This window comes from Brassica napus, chromosome C3 (genome assembly GCF_020379485.1).
Source record: "Brassica napus cultivar Da-Ae chromosome C3, Da-Ae, whole genome shotgun sequence".
Classification (NCBI taxonomy): Eukaryota; Viridiplantae; Streptophyta; class Magnoliopsida; order Brassicales; family Brassicaceae; genus Brassica; species Brassica napus.
The window spans coordinates 165,329-184,683 of record NC_063446.1 but is presented as its reverse complement, the minus strand read 5'-3'; the positions used below and the strand labels follow the sequence as shown (position 1 = coordinate 184,683).

At 37.2% G+C, this 19,355-nt stretch overlaps 4 protein-coding genes across 5 annotated transcripts; 2 read left to right on the top strand and 2 right to left on the bottom strand.

Moving 5' to 3' along the window:
- Window positions 1-2,138: 2,138 nt before the first annotated feature.
- On the bottom strand, window positions 2,139-5,131 carry LOC106433829 (sulfoquinovosyl transferase SQD2-like). Its single transcript, XM_013874661.3, has 12 exons — window positions 4,544-5,131; window positions 4,361-4,427; window positions 4,161-4,231; window positions 3,980-4,097; window positions 3,812-3,885; window positions 3,668-3,723; window positions 3,502-3,585; window positions 3,324-3,411; window positions 3,162-3,239; window positions 3,027-3,083; window positions 2,733-2,949; window positions 2,139-2,646 (listed from the first exon to the last, which is right to left on the bottom strand). The coding sequence occupies exons 1-12, from the start codon at window positions 4,894-4,896 to the stop codon at window positions 2,359-2,361; spliced, it is 1,551 nt and encodes a 516-aa protein (XP_013730115.1). The 5' UTR covers window positions 4,897-5,131; the 3' UTR covers window positions 2,139-2,358.
- Window positions 5,132-7,213: 2,082 nt separating this feature from the next.
- LOC106433825 lies at window positions 7,214-9,467 on the top strand. Of its 2 annotated transcripts, none has more exons than XM_048751743.1 (5): window positions 7,214-7,537; window positions 7,616-7,661; window positions 7,739-7,905; window positions 7,974-8,580; window positions 8,964-9,467. In XM_048751743.1, the coding sequence occupies exons 1-5, from the start codon at window positions 7,229-7,231 to the stop codon at window positions 8,969-8,971; spliced, it is 1,137 nt and encodes a 378-aa protein (XP_048607700.1). In that variant the 5' UTR covers window positions 7,214-7,228; the 3' UTR covers window positions 8,972-9,467. The 2 variants fall into 2 exon arrangements, with proteins under 2 accessions (XP_048607700.1, XP_013730111.2); XM_013874657.3 differs by having other exon boundaries at window positions 7,974-8,603.
- Window positions 9,468-9,833: 366 nt separating this feature from the next.
- On the bottom strand, window positions 9,834-14,229 carry LOC106433824 (RNA polymerase II C-terminal domain phosphatase-like 2). Its single transcript, XM_013874655.3, has 14 exons — window positions 13,771-14,229; window positions 13,229-13,699; window positions 12,852-13,062; window positions 12,447-12,604; window positions 12,269-12,339; window positions 12,087-12,192; window positions 11,915-12,007; window positions 11,699-11,828; window positions 11,288-11,589; window positions 11,160-11,211; window positions 10,747-10,880; window positions 10,612-10,665; window positions 10,396-10,492; window positions 9,834-10,271 (listed from the first exon to the last, which is right to left on the bottom strand). The coding sequence occupies exons 1-14, from the start codon at window positions 14,047-14,049 to the stop codon at window positions 10,141-10,143; spliced, it is 2,289 nt and encodes a 762-aa protein (XP_013730109.1). The 5' UTR covers window positions 14,050-14,229; the 3' UTR covers window positions 9,834-10,140.
- Window positions 14,230-14,425: 196 nt separating this feature from the next.
- Window positions 14,426-18,404, top strand: LOC106433828 (mRNA-capping enzyme). Its single transcript, XM_013874660.3, has 16 exons — window positions 14,426-14,495; window positions 14,698-14,855; window positions 14,945-15,074; window positions 15,151-15,302; window positions 15,390-15,473; window positions 15,560-15,622; window positions 15,698-15,832; window positions 15,919-16,140; window positions 16,293-16,412; window positions 16,519-16,568; window positions 16,713-16,875; window positions 16,979-17,119; window positions 17,224-17,331; window positions 17,405-17,503; window positions 17,614-17,925; window positions 18,020-18,404. Exons 2-16 carry the CDS (start codon window positions 14,754-14,756, stop codon window positions 18,140-18,142), a joined length of 2,004 nt encoding a protein of 667 aa, XP_013730114.1. The 5' UTR covers window positions 14,426-14,495; window positions 14,698-14,753; the 3' UTR covers window positions 18,143-18,404.
- Window positions 18,405-19,355: the final 951 nt, after the last annotated feature.

Sequence of the window (19,355 nt, the reverse complement as noted above, 5' to 3'; positions counted from 1 at the left end):
TTATTGTTATCTTTATTTTTTTAAGATATGATATATCTTTATTTTCAAAAAACAATTTTATATTTTTTAATGAAAAAATGTAATTATTATGATTTCTAAAATAAATCAAACTTTTTTAATTTTTCTATCATGTCTCCAAACAACTTCAATTTGTGACTTGATGTAATACGATATAGGGATTAATGATATCTAGGTAATTATTAATACCCGCGTTTACAAAATATTTTTATAGTTGGAGGAACCGATTAAATAACATGAATCCATAAATTCAGTTTTTAAAGAAAAATCCTTATTTTTCAAAGAAATAAAATTTTTTTGATATTTATCTATATTTCATTTTTAATTTAATATTTGTCAATAAATTATGCCAATTAATTTGTATGGTTATGAGTTTTAATAAATTTTGGTAATATTTTAATATTTGTTTGTAAATTGCGTGTATAAATTCATTCTCATAAAAAAAATAAATTATTTTTTATTTATAAGTTTTTTATATTAGTATAAAACATATATAATCTCAATTACTTATATGGTTTCTTTATTGATCGTTCACACTTTGTGAAAATATATCATATAATCTGTGGTAAAAAGATTTTAAAGAATATATCATTGAACAGTTATATTGCTTTTGACTTATGAATTTAATTTTTTTGTTTAAGTTCTAAGGTCGATCTAATAATTTCTGCAAAAAAGTTGATCTAATTATTTATTTAAATGTTATCCGTGCAGATTTATTATGGTGAATAACTAACTTTCCTTACTATTTGATATTTATTCAAAGAACTTTTAATATGGTAAATTAAGATTACCTGTGATAAACTATTTGTATAAAATCTAACTGTTTCTTAATCTTTACGTAAAGACTTAACAATTTTTCCACAAAATGTGGTATAATACAGATTCTTAACCAATTAAGATCCGATACTATTAGTAGATTAAGTAATTAAGTCAATATTAAGATAGTGTATAATCAATGTGTAATATTAAATGATAGAATTATGAATAAGTTCAAAACTTAAATGACAACTTTCATGGTGGATAAAAATGGGAAAACGTGTTTTTCCCCACGAGAAGTATCGTATCCTCCCATATGTCTCCCAAACTATAACTTCATCACATATGTCTCCGAAATAAAAGTTCGAAATCTATTTATCCATGAAAGTATATCATAAATCTTATATATTCCCGAAATAGAAATTTGAAAGCCATAATCCCATAAAATTAAATTACTCGGTTTAAACCAATAAATTAAAATCATTTTGGTTAATTAAAACAGTTTTAGATCAATAAAAACCCGGTTAAGATCAGATTACATCAATCAAATCACAAATTATAAACCATGATCAGATTAATTAACCAAAACAGTTTCAGTTTATAGGTGTAATCTGATCTTAACAAGGTCTTTATTGATCTAAAACTGGTTTAATTAAGCAAAATGGTTTTAGTTTATTGGTTTAAACTGAGTAATTTAATTTTATGGGGTTATGGTCTTCGAACTTTTATTTCGAGGATATATAAGAATTATGATATACTTTCATGGATAAATAGATTTCGAACTTTTATTTCAGAGACATCTGGAATGAGATCATAGTTTGGGAGACATATGAAAAGATACGATACTTCTCGTGGGGAAATAGCATGTTTTCCCGATAAAAATAGAGAGCAGATGACAGATTTTTCCTCTTTTTAGTGTAGCCGCGTCGGATTCTTTTTAATGCATGTGGGTCCCACATGATTTCCGGTTTAGTTGGTTGTCTGATTCGTTGATTGGTTTGATTGTTGTCGGTTTGGTTTGATTATGGGAGAAGTAATTATTTGGCATAGTATCAACTATCAAGGGTTTCCATCATCGGTTCAATTCATCTCTGAAACACGGTGACTCTTTGTGTTTCCATGAAACCGTTTGTGAAACCCAACTTCGAAGAAGCCGAAGGAAGAAACAGAAAGTCAAATGAATTGATAGTTGATCTGCAAAAAAATCCACATGTTTCTTTAATCCTTTTTTTTTTCCACTTTCTTTAATCCCATTTTCATGCTTCTGACTTTTGACTTTTTGAAGGTTTTAGTTTATTATTAATGAGATGAATATGTTATCATTTCGACTTGAATAAACCATTACTAGTTATAAAACAGCAAGATATAAAACATTTAATAAGCTTGCTAATCATTTTTATACAAAACATAAAAAATTAATACATAAAAACACACACAATGTAGGTGATCCGAAAATATTAAAACCCTAAAGGCCAAAGTCCACTAGACAAGACATATATGAACAACATCAAGTTTTTCATAAACACATAAGCAATCCAAGTTTATATATAAAGATGAACCAAAGTAAACATCATTTCAACCAAATCAACCTTTGATTGCGTTAACTTCCGGAGGCACAGGAAACAGTCGTTTAACCAACCAATTGAGTGGTCCCAAAAGCTCAGCTTTCTTCCTCCTCCAGAACCATATCGCTGCTCCGTACTGCTCATTGCGTATCTTCGTCGTTGCTGCTCTCCAATCATACTTCTCCGTCTCTTCTCTTGCCGCTTTTCCAATGATGTCTCTTGTTTCACTGTCTTCCAACAAAGTTCTCAGCTTCGTCACGCAGTCTTCCACATCTCCAGGGTTGAATAAGAACCCGGTTTTGCCCTCCTAAAATAACATGAGCATCAGAAACTCTTTACAATGCAAGATCACAGTTAATTGTATTTTGTTAGTTCGGTATAAGATTAACTGACCTGTTCTTCAGGGATGATATCAGGGATTCCACCAGCTCTAGCTGCAACAACAGGAAGTCCTGAAGCCATGGCCTCAAGAACCACAAGGCCAAGCGTCTCTGACTCTGATGGCATCACAAACACATCTCCGCTCGCGTAAGCTTGTGAGAGTTCCTCCCCTTGTAGCATTCCAGTGAAAACCGCTGGCATTCCGGTGAACAACTTCTCAAGATCCTCTCTTCAAATAGTTTTTTTTAAGTCACACAATGCTGTTTAAACCTCTTTAGAAAGCAATAATGGCTAAGAGATTAGTACCTGTATGGTCCATCTCCAATGAAAGCAATCCGAGCTTCAGGCAATTTGTCCATTACACTGTATTACACTCAAATTTTAGCATTTTGATACACTAGCACCACCTAAAAGAGTGTAAAGCTACATAAGAAATCTAACCTTTTTAGAAGCTCCAAACTCTTTTCTACGCCAATACGTCCTACATGGATCACTAGAGGCTTTTCTGGTTCACCATTACTGTTAAATCAACAAAGCATTGAAGATTAGCACAAGGAAAGAATCTATATTAATAAAGAACAAGAGCAGATTCTATCTTCTTGCCTTAGCCTTATACGCATTTCTTGAGAGCGGAAACGGGGATTGAAGCTTTCTGAATCGACACCCTTATTCCACAGTCGAAGTTGATTAGCTTCAACATATAATAAACAGGAACAAAAGGTTAGTTTTCAACAATCCCAGAACTTGTATAACTAGTGTAGTGTTTTGATCTGTAATTCACCTGCAGTTGCACCAGCTGCTACAAGATCTTTTCCAATGGCTGCGGAAGGAACTAAAGTAAGATCAGCCGCTCGGTGAAGAAATCCTGATAAAAGTTCATTCGCATATTTACTCGACAATAACCAGAAAAAAAAAAGGTTGACATTTGATAAACAGAGTTCACATACTGATTATTGACCACATTGGTTGGACCAACCAACTAAAAGTGTATCTTGGAATGTATCTGCACGTCAACACAAGCTTAATGTTGAGAAACATATTTCATAATTCACGAGTTAAAAACCGATAAGGGAGGCAGATAAGGAGCTTACACAGGGACGTGCGTGTGGTAAGACATGACTATTGGTACAGATAGCATTTTTGCTATCGCCAGAGCACCAAATACCTGAAAGATTTTAAAATCAGTTGTGGATTGTCAAATTCACACTTTTGGTAATGCTTTAGTCATTAGTGATGACTATATTTGTTTTTGTGGTTACCATAATCCCAGGAGAAGAAGCGTGAATAATGTCAGGCTTAAAGCGAGCAATTTCGGAGATAATTCTTGGACTAAGGGCAAGCGAGAGAGGAACCTTCTGGTAGTAGGGACAAGGGAAGCTGCATAAAAAGAGAGTTAGCAATGTTTGCAGAGTTATATAGTTAAAATAAAATGGTTGGTACCTTCTAGATCCAATGACTTTGGCTCCATAGAACTCTTCTGGAACACCTTCATGTGTAGTCACCACTATAACCTAACAAGTCAAAACAGTTTTGATCAGATAAAACAAAAAAGAGAGCAGCGAGATATTAAAGCTCGCTGAAAGTATAATTGGATTGAAAAAGTAGATAACTTTATAAGAAGAAAAAAAAAAGGAACAAACCTCGTCTCCCATTTCACGTAGATATCTAATGAAGTTCTGGAATCTGTTTTTGTATCCTGACACATATCTGCAACACAAAAAAATGTTGTGAGCAATAAAAGTCAAGGATCATCTGCTAAACCGATCCCAAATTTCACAGAGACATTTCGTCGAACACAAAACAGTCAATCAAGGGACACTTACGCGAAGGGAGAAGGCTCAACGAAGAGAGCAATTCTCCTGGGCTTGGAGTATGACTCGGGATCGAGAAGTGGAGCTTCAATCTCCGATTCCTCACCTTCCCCTCTAGCTTCAGTAATAGTCATATCGTTGGACCCAGAAGATGCAGAAATCAATAAACTTTGACTTTTCTTGCGAATCAAGCTAATGGATGATGATCTGCGGGGACAACAAGCACCGAGGGAGACAGGGGAGCTAACAAAAGAAGAAGAACAAGTGTTTGTGTTTGTGGTGGTCGTGCTAGGAAGAAAATGAGGATGAGTTGGATTCAGATTTATAGAGAGAGAAGAAGAAGAAGAAGAAGAAGAAAGGTTCATCTTTTTTCTTTTTTTTTCTCTTAAATTAATAGTTTTCGACAATTTGGGTCTCGTAGAAACAGATTAAAACAGTAACGTCAGATGAAGAAAAAAAAAATCAGATTTTTATTTTCTCTGTGTAGAGGGAATCTGAAGAAGAAGAATGTGTAAATAAAAAGGATATCCTCTTTGTGAGGCAGAGACAGATAAGAGCATCATTTTGAAACGTTTTTTAGCATATTGCTTCAGTTTGATGTCTACTCACGACTTCTTTATTTTATAAATATTTAATATATTTCCTCTATTTTTAATAAGCAAAACTATTTTCTGGATTCAGAACCAGTCTCTCTCTGTATATATTTTTACTTATCTTTTGATCTTCTTGATGTTGACTCGAATTTGATGATGCTGAATGAACGGTTTATATAAACATTTGGTGTGGTTAAAGAATGTAAAAAAAAAACACTTAAACTAGTGATTACAAAACAATATTGTTTGCATCGATCGGTTTGATATTTTCTTATAAATTAATTACAGCCTTACAATGAATTGATATGTTGCTACTTTTTTTTCTTTTTTTTGATATGTTGCTATTTACTAATGAGACAAAATTGTTTTGTGGGAAGCAGCCACTACATATGGCTTGGTCAAATGAATTGATTTTGATATTTATTTTAGGTGACTGAATTATTAATTTAAGCACATGTCCCACACAAATTGGCTGACCCCATGATATTTTCGAGAGACCAAATTAATCATCTATAAGCATACGTCTGAATCTGATTTATATGGATCCTGCGCACCAACTTCAATTCTCATTTTATCAGATAAATTGATAAAGAAAATATGATTGTTTTGTTAATTATTGACATTTTCATTGATACGTGAAACGTGAAACGTTAACGATGATGATTATAGTTTATAATAACGTAAGACAAACATTTTACTTAGTTATTATGTGGTCGAATGTGTTCGTTACGTATGTCAAATCATTAGCCAGCCTAATTAATTTGATTGTCCAATTACTTGAAGATCTATATAACATACACCCAAACCAATACGCCAAGACAACCTTATATATAGATTTCTTTTTTAATATTTGCTTTAAAAATGCCGAAATAACAAAAGGAACAAAACTTGATATATACGGTATCGGAAATAGATTCCATTGAATATTCGTGCCTCACGTATAAGCATCTTATCATTGTATAATATACACAACATGCAAAATTAATCTTACTTGGCTGTCCCACATGCATGTCGAATATCAGAACTACTCAACTTGGCAACAAATTACCGCACTAAATAAACAAGAAGCTAGATTTTTGAAGAAACAAAATAAAAGGCATAGCAAATCAGAAGTTTTAAGCTACAACGATGTAGCATGTACAGGGCTGGACGTAAAATCTAGAATCCAAAATCTGAACCAGACCCGCCTTGAAAAAACTGATATGTCATGCGATTTGAAATGAAAAAATATCTGAATAGATTTGGTAGGATGATACAAAACATAACTGAATCCGAATGAATGATCCAAAATTTTTAAAATTAATAATCAATAGAAATATTTGAAATATACATAAGTACTTTCAATGTTTATTTTGGTATGATATACAAAATTAAGTATTAAAATTTAAATATCTATTTATATATACACAAGTATTCACAATTTGCTCTTTAAAATAACAAGTTTACCCTTGATTTAACATTTTGTTTTCATGCTTGATTTAACACTTTGTTGTTATTTTTACCATCTTGATATGTGTTGGACTATTTTCTATTCAATTTAAGTGTCTGTCTTATGTTTTGTTTTTAAATTTTGATTTTTACTTTGAATATATCTGAATCGAACTGATATAACAGGAATCCGAACGATATATGATTATTCAATGAGTTTAAGAACCGAATCTAAATTGAATTCGACTCATACATATAAAGTATTAGAATGAGACTTTGAAGGGTGAACCCAAAAATCTGATCGTGAGTATCCCGGAACTGGGTTATTATAAATAAAAAGAGAAATGATCAAAGTCTTTAGTTCCAAAGCCCAAGTCAATGGGTAACGAATGGGCCTTACTAACTTAGATCAGCAATCCTTTCCCTGCGAATAAGTGGCCCATGGGCGTTTATCGGATCGTGCTTTCGTTTAATTTTATTGGGCTAATAATATCTTTAAATTAATATTTGATAGAATGTTCGTGACTCAATAATAGCTATTCTTTCACGGATCGTGAGCTTCCTCTCTCAACCTTCACACACAATCCAAGGCGTTCGTTACAAGCACGTGGGAAGCACTCGCGTGTATCTAACGGTATGAATTAAATGCGGATGAGGACCGACATGTGAGTTCCAAATGCACGGACATTGCCACGTGGGCGTATTATGCTTTACTTACGGCTCTCCACACACAATTCAGACAAACGAAGAGGATCGCTTGTCGCTGAAGAAGAAGAAGATGATGATCGGAGGAACCCTAACCTCTTCTTCTTCGACCTCCACCGCCAAGATCATTCTCGAAGCTTTCCCCGCGGAGATATTCCGTCGCGGTGGAGCTACCGCTGAGATGTTCCCAAGGAAAACGTCTCACCTCAAGCTTTTGCGTGTAGATTCTCTTCACGGCAGGATCCTTAAGCCGATTCCGCTTCGTTCATCCTCGATTAAGGTAACAGCATCTTCCATGATTCAGTATTTTTCTTTTTGTAGCTAACCGTTGAAGCTTTCTTCATGCATTTTCTTATAGGCAAATATAGAAGAAGAAGATGCAGAAACTGAAGCTGTAGAGAAATGTAAGTTTCTATTTTAATCCTTCCTAGTTTTATTGGCAACATTCGTGGATTGATCTACTTTTTTTATTATATTGCAGCCCCGGGAAGAAGTGTGCGTGTAAGGTTCCAGCTGCGGAAAGAGTGTGTCTTTGGGGAACATTTCTTCATCCTTGGTGACCATCCTGTCTTTGGCGGCGGTCTTTGGGATCCTGAAAATGCCTTACCTCTGAACTGGTCAGATGGCCATGTTTGGACACTAGATCTGGTACGTCTCTACTTGCTTGTTGATATTCTCAGTAAGAGGAGACTTACTCTTCTTTTTCTACAACTTAGGAGCTGCCTGTTGGAAGATTGGTTGAATTCAAGTTCATACTCAAGGCAAAGACAGGGGAGATCTTGTGGCAACCAGGTCCAAACCGTGCTATTGATACCTGGGAAACTAGCAAGACTATCAGAATATGTGAGGACTGGGAAAATGCTGATCTCCAAATGATGAGGGAGGAAGATTTTGTGCTATTCGATCAAGAGGAGGAGCAGTCTTCTTTTGTCTTGGATATGCCCTTAGTTGCTGAAAATGTCACGCATCCAAATCAAAGCGTGACGCTTGTCACTGATGCTTCATCAAACGGTGCAGGAGAGGAGGTTGAAGTGCGTGCACCTGTACAACAGATCACTTCAGTTGTAGCTGTAGAGAATGAAGGATACGTAAGTGATGATGAACCTGAGGAAATCTCGAGTTTCAATATCCAAAATGAAAAACCCATGGAGCACTCGAGTGGAGCTCTGACTGCTTGCCAGGATGGAAATGTGACGGAAGAAGCCATGTTTACTGAGGAAGAAAGTCCAGTTTTGGTACCCGGATTGTTTCCTCCGTCTGATTTGGACAGCGAAGAAGTAAGTGGACCCATCGCGCATGTGGCTGTGGAAGTTATTAACGAAGGTAAAGCCGAAACGTTCCCAGAGGTAATAACAACCTGATGGTTCCTGTTTTTCCTTACTCTAGGCTTCTTTCCCAACTCAACGAATAGGAATGCTCTGCCCTTATAGCTTGCTGTTATACCACCCGGCATGGCAATGAGATCTTTGTGTGTTGGTCCTTTAAGACATAGTGTTCACTGCAGAGTAAAACCGTTATTGTCCATCCACTCAGTTCCTCCATTTCATAAAAATCTTCCCATAATCAGTTCCACGGCAGAACGTAATGTATTAAACTTTAAGAAATGTGTGCTTATCTAAGATTTTTTTGAATGATCTTCCAGAAATATGATTTAGGCTGTATATGCCCTTATTGGCTAATGTAATTGATGGAGAAGCTGCTTGCAGGTAGATGAGAAGCAAGAAACCAAAGGAGAAAGAAACGAGAGAGGGAAAGTAAAAGCGGTTTCTGTGTTCGATAAATCAGAGCAAGAAGCAGGGAAAGGTGTAGAGAAGATGCATTACAGTGCAGCAGAGGAAGAGATACAGCTAGAGACAGAGGCGTTGCTTGGAACGCCGCATGTGCTATTAGAGAAAGACATCCAATGGGGACGCAGAAAGCTTTACAAGCTTCTAAGCAACTTTGGACTTTTATAAAAAACACTCTGCTCAAGTTTTGGAGTGCGTTTACATTTTATTGGCAAAAGAGCATCAAAGAAGATGATTCTCTCTTAGTTTCAGACAAGATCAGTCAAAAAGTTAGGCTACCTTCTTCTCTGTTCAACTTTGCATTTGTTTCTCTGAGAACTGAGAATAGATGGAAGCGTGTTCTGTGACTTGTCCTTGTATATATGTATTATCAAACGGTTTTAGTGAAGTGACAGATACTAAGAGAATGGCGTGTTTATGTTACGTACACAGGATGCATCAGGATGGTTACAGCAACTCTAGTCGCCATCTTTATATCTGGGTGGTTACTTGTAAGTGTGGTTCCAATTCTCCATGTATACTTTTGGCGTCACAAACTAGTGATCATGATTATCAAATGATTGTTAGGGTTTTTTAGAATTCCAATTTCTTGCATAATGAGGATGGCCATGATTATGATACGAGTCAGTTTTTTTTGGAATTCAAAATGCTTGTAAATTTAATAATGTGGTTTATTAGTTATAGACTTTTGGTGATCTCAAGGAAACGCCGTACGTTTAGGAGCACTTTTATTTTCTCCAGATTATGTTATCATTGGAGCGCTTCCCTTTGCAACTCCACACACTGCTCTTAAAAACAAGATTAGTTCAACATCAACAAAAATATAATCAACTATACAAATAGTTTGTGCAAAGACCAGATGCTACTATGGGAAAATGATTATATATCTAACACGATATAGCACCCTTATTTGGGACTTTTTTAACAGAAAATAGTGTGATAGAAGCCACTGATCTATATAGCTCTGTTCCATTTGGTTAAGGAATATTTAACTTACACTTTCTTCTTCCCCACATATTTCTCCGTAGTTGTTAAGACCATCACCTACCTAAATTTCCGCATTGCAGAGAAAACTGACAACTCAGAAATGTTTTCTTCAGGTGGCTTCTTCTTCTTCAAGCCCTTCGTTCCCTACAGCTTCATTGTTTTCCCACAAAAACCCATTTTCATTTTTGGAACCTCTCTCTGTTTCTCCAGCAATAGGTGAGACATAAGCAACATATTTTTCTGCAGAAAAGCAACACAAACACCAGATTTGACTTAAAATAACAATCTCGGGACTTGATCAAATGGTTATGACAGATCCACAGTTCAAAAAGGACGAAAAATCCACCCCAGTGGTAATTTTTACCAGCCAAGCTCCGAAGAGCATTCTCAGCCGCTTGTTGATGTGCATCCTTTTTAGTTTTTGCCATCCCAATGCCTATCTTCTCACCCGTGAACAAAACCTATGCATCATTAACAGCAAGCAACAATATTCTTTTTTTTAGAGAGTAATAAGTTAGCATTAGACAAAGGGACTTCACTAACTAACAAACTAAGAAATATCGAAAGGTGTCCAGCTTACCTCAACTGAAAACTGTAACTCTCTGTTGGTACTCATCACAGTCCTAAACTCCACCTGTGAAACTCGTATTATCAGTTCCTCACATTCGACGGAAAGAATATAAGCAATAGCTCGGGTGGTTATGAAAATATGTACCTTTGAACCGCATCTTCTTCCAATTTCCTGCAGTGCACTCACAAATAAGTGAGATTGCCCACCATTACTCTTTCCACTATCTGCATGATTTTCTCCACCATTTGACACCAGTTGACTCTGGGGTATTCCCCCTTCTGCAAATAGTTTGAAACAAATGCTATGTTAAAGGCCATTGATGCACTTCGTTCCTCAAGTAGTTGTGAGTCTCAACTTGTGACAGATTCCTTGCAGTTATATTATATGATTTATATCAGATGGGAAACCAGTGATCATCCTATCTAAGCCAGTCTATAGTGTAGCTGAAGATGAGGTACACTGAAAACAAGCTTCGTGGAGGAAACAAAAAAACTCAGTGTTCCGACTATCCAAATTAATTGCAGGTTGATTACATTAGTTTTGAAACTGGATCATACCTGTCGGTTGACGTGAAGCATTTTGCCTTTTGAGGTCGTCATCCACACATAACTGCAAAGAAAACTCTCAGACCCTAGACAGTATAGTTTTGATGTCGAAAGATAACTACATAGAATACTAAACCTACCTCTTCGCTCCTCAAGTGGGATGGGTTTGTGACAGGAGCAGAACCTTGTATACCATGAGGAAACTGATTTGAATAACCTCCTGCAGGTCGACCAGGAAAAGGAGTTCTGTTCTCGTCATCTACCAACCAACCACCCTGAGGATGCATAGAAGACGAAGGTGGTTGCATAGGAATTCGAGACAGAAGAGGAGGCTGATTGAAGTTCTGGTTTCTTATATCAACACCAGGCCTCATCATAAGAGGTCTTCCACCATCAGAAAAAGTGAAGCCATCTCGTCTAGGAGCTCCAAGCAAACTAGGTTCTAGATTTTGATTGAACACAAAAGATAGAAAACGTCAGAGGCAAAAACAGTAACATGAAAAAAAATATTAACTGTTCCAAGTCCAAAAATCCGAGTTAAAAATTCTTACTATGAGAAGGTAACAATGCTGCTGCGGTTGTTGTGCTAGCGTTATTTGGTATTACTGCTATCTGCGGCTTGGGGGTTTCAGATTTCTGCTCAGCGTTACTCGTTGCAGGAGTAGAAGAATCAGCTGCAGACTTCTCATCCCGAGAAATCGAAAAGTCAACAGAAATCAGATTATAACTGACAAAAAAATCTCTAATTTTGTATCTATTTTACTGACCGCTTGGTTTAGTCTGCGTTCCACTTCACCCCCACACATTCCTTCGATAACTGGAGGAGCATTTATGTTTCCATTTGAGGCAAAGACAGGATCCTGCAGACAAATGTAGCTAGATTGGGCCAAATTTCTGTGCAGTACATTCTACAAGGATAAAATTCTAACTAAAACTTACCTCTATAATGACATAGTTGCTCACATCCGGTGAAGGGGGTAAATTTTCCACATCATCTTCATGGTAAACCAAAGATATACTACTCATTAAACTCTCATCAAATTCCCTGGCACAAATGTCCAGAACCGTAAGAACAACCAGCATGAATTCATTACTTTAAACAAAGAAAAAAAAAAACTTACTTGAAAAAGTAACCTCTGACATTGCACGCAACATTTCTTGCTACGCAAAGAATTGGAACGGGAAGAGCTGTCTGATAAATGGGCATAAGAAATTGGTTAGATACCCACATGAAAATGAAAGGATAAGAGTATTTAATTTGCAGCTTAATAATCAAAGAATTCAAGAGCAACAACATGCCTCTGCCTGTGGAGCATAATATGGAAGATATGCAGGAACAACATGAACCCGTGGTTGATCCTTGTCCTCCCAAACCTTAACACGATCATCAATAACCATTGCCATTTTAGGGTGGCATATGCCACCTTTGAAGACATTTAACAACGATTTCTTGGCATCTGCTATGCAAAGAGTAAGAAAAAGGTGAATATATTTTTGGTTAAGATGATAAGGTTAGAACTGAGAGGTAAGCAAATCAAATCAGGCAGGAGAGAAGAGGCAACGTATAAAATAACAATTCAGCACAAAAACAGTAATGAAAGAGATGTACAAAATTAAGAAAGCTACCACCAATGGCAGCATGGCCCACCTACGTACTAAAACCAAAGTCACGGCGTATGAAAGAAGCCAGAGATGAGTTTTGACCTGGTTTAACGCATACAATACGATCTCGAAGCTCCTTGAGGCCTATCAGGTGTGCTTCGGGATCGAGTAATCTCCACATTTCCAAAGCATAATCCCTTTCAGCCATGGTACAAACATAAACTTCAAAGCGTTTCCTAGTGTTTGCTGTCAAATAGCTCCTTAACTCCTCCCACGCTGGTCTAAGTTTTACAAGCACACTAGTGTCACGGATCTGCATCAGAAATAATCCCCAGACAGGAGACAAAAACTTGATTAAGTTCCAACAATAAAAACTAGATTACTCATGTGTGCTTAAACGACCTTATCCTATCACATGCCAGACAAAGGTAAGGCCATTAGATCAGATAAGACGATACAAAGAAAGATCTTGTTCTAACCTCAGGATTGATCCGAGTAAGAACGGTATTCTTTTCAGGCAATCTAATGACGGGTCTATAAACTTTCTCGAGGCCGTCAGAGGTAGGGCGGACCTCCTCACGCTGAGCCTTAAGCAAAACTCCGTTATCAAAAGCATAGTCATTATCAATATACTGCTTGAGGAGCATCCTATCATCCATAAACCTTTTAAGCTCAGCGGACATTCCATGAATCCTGACGGGATCAGACTCCCGGGAGATCCAAACCTTGAGAGCTTCGATGCGATCCTCAAAGGACTTCATGGTATGGGCAACAATGAGAGTCTCATCAAGATCAAAGACAATAGAGAGACAGCGAGTGTTAAGCATCCTTAAACAGGAATCGTAGAGACCTAAAGGGAGTGAGAAACACCAGAAACAAGGGAACTTCTTCTCCTTGCTCGGCATCGCCACTAAATGAATCTCCGTTTCTCCCAGCAATACCACCGCAGTCTATAATCATCACCAAATCAAATCAAATCAAAGTTCATGACTATCTATAATAATCAATTTAAAATGCTAACCTTCAATTCATGGAAACAGACGGCGTGAAGACGCATCAACTCGGGAGGTTTGACTGGAGCGGAGGACTCAAGCTTGCAACGAACGGAGAAAGAAGCGATAGTCTGGAGAATGGCGAGCGGAGGACACCTCTCGCCGGCCGGAGAAACGTGGTGGATTCGAATCTCGTCGTTCGGGAAGCGAAATTCGTTGCCGGGGGAGGATGAGACCTGCTTCACATCGAGCTCCCCCAGACGCAGCTCTCCGTGGTAGACCATCGATTTCTGACCTAAGCGATTCATCGAGAATTCGTCAATACCAAGAACGAATTCGCCAGCGGAGAAAACAGATTTTGGAGAATGCGTGAGGAAAATCTGAGATCCAAGAGAATATTTCAATATTTTCTCTCTTCTTGGCTACTTTCTCTGTGATTTTTTTTTCGGTGGTTTTTTGTGAAATTTATTCAACGGGAAGAGCATAAATGAGAAGAGCTTCAGATATTTATAGGCAAGAAGAAGGTGTGTAACCGAAATTACGAAAAAACCTGAAACCTATTTACACGTGGCGCAAGATACGTCATCGAGTTTCCACCAGCAACGTATATCAGCCGTCCGATATGACCGTGCTTTTTTATTACCAACTTTACATACCGGTTTTACCCTTAAGTATATATATAATGCGAGTGTTGTTGATCGCTGCTCTCTTCCTTCTTTCATCGACGACGACGACGACTCTCTCTCTATCTCCGGTAGGGTTTTCCATATTCCCGCCGTCTTTGATTCTCATCTGATTGATATTATTTGGATTGATTCTGCTAAAGTGCTCGCCTTGATTCAGTTCGCCTTCTTCATTTTTCAATTGAAATAATCATTAGAAAGGGGAAAGGATCGCCGCATCTCCTTAACCTTTGATGATTTTGTGTGTTTCCTGATTCAAATTACGCTTTGTAGAGAATCCGATTTTGGATTGCTTTTTGCCAATTTGATTGTCTGCTGGTGCTGGTGAGATGGACCTAAATGCTTCACCGGAGCCCGAGGAAGAGGAGGATCCTTTTCTTAAGAGACGCCTTGAACCCCGAGCAGAGTCTGCTGTTGAGATCGCTAGACGGGTACCATTTGATTCTCTCTACTATGATGCTTGCTGCTGCTTTTGGATGATATATATTTATATTTAGTTTTGGTATTTGGTTTAATTAAGGAGCGGGAAGAAAGAACCAAAAGGATGAGACTTGACAGGCCTTCCCGAAACTCTCACCGTGATCACCACCAGTTTCATCACAACAACAATGGTGATACTAGACTCTATGATAAAAGCAAGATCCCTCAAGGTACAGCCACTTTCTCCAAAGATTGTGTTGTTCTTCTATATTCTCTAGTATCATCTTCTTTTTGGCTGACAAATAGGTTGGCTGGAGTGTCCTGGTTTTGGTCTGGAGATAGGATGCATCATTCCTTCGAAGGTTCCACTTAGCGAATCTTACAACGAACATGTTCCTCCTGGCAAAAGATACTCTTTTAAACAAGTCATCCGCAACCAGAGAATCAGTGGACGAAAAGTAATGTCTTCACTTCTTTCTATTCTATCTGCAACTCTCCTCTAACCTCTGTGACCTAAACATACTCTCTCTTTTTTTCTATGTCAGCTTGGTCTAGTGATTGATCTAACCAATACAACTCGTTACTATTCCACACTTGACTTAAAGAAGGATGGCATCAAGCATGTTAAGGTGAAATGCATGCAATTCATGTTTTTAATTATGTTTCTATTGTCTGCTCCCTCCTTTACCGGATTGCTTTTATCTTTCTTTTATAGATTGCTTGCAGGGGTCGTGATGCGGTTCCGGATAATGTCTCTGTTAACTCCTTCGTCAACGAGGTACTCTTTTCGTCAATTCAATCAACCTTATCCGCTGTGTTAGTGCCTCATTCAAGGACACTGTACTATCCTCAGGCTATTCAGTTCATCGTTAATCAAAAACACCCAAAGAAGTATATCCTTGTCCACTGTACTCATGGGCATAACCGCACAGGGTTCATGATAGTTCATTATCTTATGCGCTCTATGCCCACCATGAACGTTACACAGGTTAAGTTTCTTCACCACACGCGTTGTATTGATTCTTTTTATTCTAGAATGGAGAATCTTACCTCCCTGTGTGGCATTTGTGGCAGGCGTTGAAAATGTTCTCTGATGCTCGCCCACCTGGGATTTATAAACCGGATTATATTGATGCTTTGTACACTTTTTATCACGAAATAAAGCCTGAGACTGCCACTTGCCCACCAACTCCTGAATGGAAGAGGTCTACCGAGCTTGATCTCAATGGTGATGCAGTTCATCAAGATGATGGTGATGGTGATGATGATGATGATGCTCAGCCTGCCCCTGTCCAAGTAAGTGTGTTGCTTATTATTTATTAAGCTCTTAACACCTATTCACAGAAGTTTCCATTAAAATCACTATCCCGCATGCAGTTATAAGCGTCAGATGTGCTGAACTGCTGATCTCATTCGTTTGTTGCTGATTTTGCCTTTTGTGGTTTCAGGAAATCAGTCAGGAGATTGTGACGATGTCAAATGATGACATATTGGGTGATGAAATACCCCATTATCAAGAAGAAGCTTACCGAAAATTCTGTTATAAGATGCTTATGATGAGTATTGGGGTAGAATTCAAATGTTTTATCTGTTATTTTTAGGCTATATGTTCTTATGGAATATTTCATTTCGCCTAATTTTGTTTTTCTGGATTAAATTTTTGCTGTGATACAGGGAAGAGGATGTGCACAATTCCCAGGGTCACACCCTGTATCCTTAGACAGGTATGACTCTCTGCCTTGTGGTAGTGAATACAATGAAGATTTAGCAAGTCTAATGCTCTTAATTTTAGGGGTTCATTAGACCTTGTCTCTCAGTGTAGTTGAATCTTACAGCTTTTCTTTTTTGCATATACTACTTGTTGACAGGGAGAGTTTACAACTATTGAGACAGCGGTATTATTATGCGACATGGAAAGCAGATGGAACACGTTATATGATGCTCTTAACTATAGATGGTTGCTATCTAATAGATAGGAGCTTTAAGTTTCGAAGAGTACAGATGCGTTTCCCCTGTAGGCACTCAAGTGGAGTGAGTAATTTTTTTGTCATTGCCTAGAGGCCTTTTATTGTGTGAATATCTAAAACTTGTTAATTCCCTTACAGTGTTTTTTTGTTTTGTTTTGGGGGGGTAGGGAATGCCTGATCAAGTACATCATTTCACTTTGCTTGATGGAGAAATGGTGATAGATAATCCGATGAATGAAAAAGGGCAGGCGAGGAGGAGGTACCTAGTATATGACTTGGTAGCAATCAACGGCGAATCAGTCGTAGAGGTTGGCACTGTCATTATTTCATCACATCCATCTTTGGTTGCTTTACATTATCAACCATTGTCAGGTTTTTAGTAACTTACAGTTATTTCTTAAAAATGAACCAGCGGACATTCTGTGAAAGATGGAACATGGTCGTGCACGAGGTGATCAAAGGCCGTGATGTTGATAAGCAAAGGAATCATTGCTACAGATACGACCTGGAGCCTTTTGGTGTGAGTCACCTTTCCTGCCACACGCCATATTTTTTCATTTTCTTTGTTGTTAATTTTTGTTGTTGTTACTTAGGTACGGATGAAGGGTTTTTATTTGCTCTCGACAGTTGAGAAGCTTTTGAAGGGTACCATTCCGTCACTTTCGCATGAAGCAGATGGCCTTATATTTCAGGTAAACCATATTCAGATTTTTCTGTTTCAAGGTCTGAACACGCAGACATGCACACATATTTGATTGCATTTCGTGAGCTGACATATGTTATTGGGGACTAATAAAAACAGGGTTGGGACGATCCTTACGTTCCCCGAACGCATAAAGGTCTACTGAAGTGGAAGTATGCGGAAATGAACTCAGTAGACTTTCTGTTCGAGATGGGTGAGGAAGATGAGGGTTGCAGGATGCTCTTCTTGTTCGAAAGAGGGAAGAAAAAGCTTATGGACGGATATACGGTTGAGTTTAGAGATGGTTCGGATCCGTCAAGTTACAATGGGAAGATTGTAGAGTGTTCATGGGATAAGGAGAAGAAAGTATGGGTTAGCATGCGTATCAGAGTCGACAAAACTACACCAAACGATATCAACACCGCTCGTAAGGTTAGTGTTTTAAAGCAGACAGATCTATCTGATATTTAGAAAGAAATAAAAAATGTTGATCTATTTCCTCGTGTTATTGTGTGTGAAAATTTAGGTGATTAAAAGCATAAACGACAACATCACAGAGGAAGTGTTGCTTCAAGAGATAAGAGAGATCATCCGTCTCCCAATGTACGCTGACCGCATTCGAATGGATCTTCGAGCTGCTGGACGTTGAGAATGAGTGACAATATAGGTCTGCATAATGCACACACACCAGTAATGTTACCTAAGAAATCCAGTCAGAAGACGAGACTGTAAAACTAGCATTGAATCATTATAATCGTTTTTCACACAGAAACCTTACCTCACTCGATTAGATCTTTTAAATAATACTATGTTCCTCATCTTTGTCGCCGTGGTTCCAACAATCTATTGTTATATGATTTTTTTTTTTAAACACTTGGTTATATGATCAGATCTTATCTTTTTCCCGTGAACTGCTAAACATGTGTTACATGTAACTTTGTTGCATCAATTTTTCAAAAAAAAAAAACAGTGGGTAATTCGAAAGAGAGAAAGGCCTAATACAACCCAAGCCTAAATAACCTTTTAAACTATTTTTCTAATGGATATTTGGTTCTTGTTCTTTTTCTTCTTGATTACTTACTCTTAATTTTCTCACTTTAGCAGCAAAACCTCACCAAATCTTTCTCATATCTTTATTTTTATTTGTTTTTACTTGCATAACTGAGTAGGAAATGTTACCGGCAAAAACACTCAATTCTTTACTGAATTCTCAAAGATCGTGGTATTTTCATTGACAAAATCTACCATCAAAACCTCTGTTATGAGTACACGTTGGAAGAATATATAGATTTTTGATTCCAATGTGTTTTAAAGCCCATCATATGAAATCAATCATGATCATCATAAATAGTATGCATTTTGCCTTCAAACTTTTTACATTCTTTCCTTTTCATATCATCATAGACTTTTTGCCTAGACGACCAAATGATATAGACAACCTGATAGGATTTGCCTTATACCACATGCCACATAAACTTTCTATTCGATGCATTGGGTTTGATCAAGACTACATTTTACTAGACTATGTATTATATACTTGATCATTCTAGACATGATGGCAAAGTTGAAGAAGATAGTCAAACTTATTTTGGGGTGTAGCTTCCTTGAGGTATCTTATCATTTACTTTGGGTGTGAACCATTACATCACTTTTTGAGCAGATTTTGGACACTTCAAATTATTTGGCTTACTACAAAGTCTTCATCAAGGCTATTAACATAATTTTATAGGATACCAACATCTAATTATAAACTGAAACGTTGATAGAAAAAAGATGTAACATAATAAAAGAAAAATATAAGCATAACAAAAGAAAAATATGTTGTATTGAAAATTAGATGATTGATCAATTTATTCCTCATC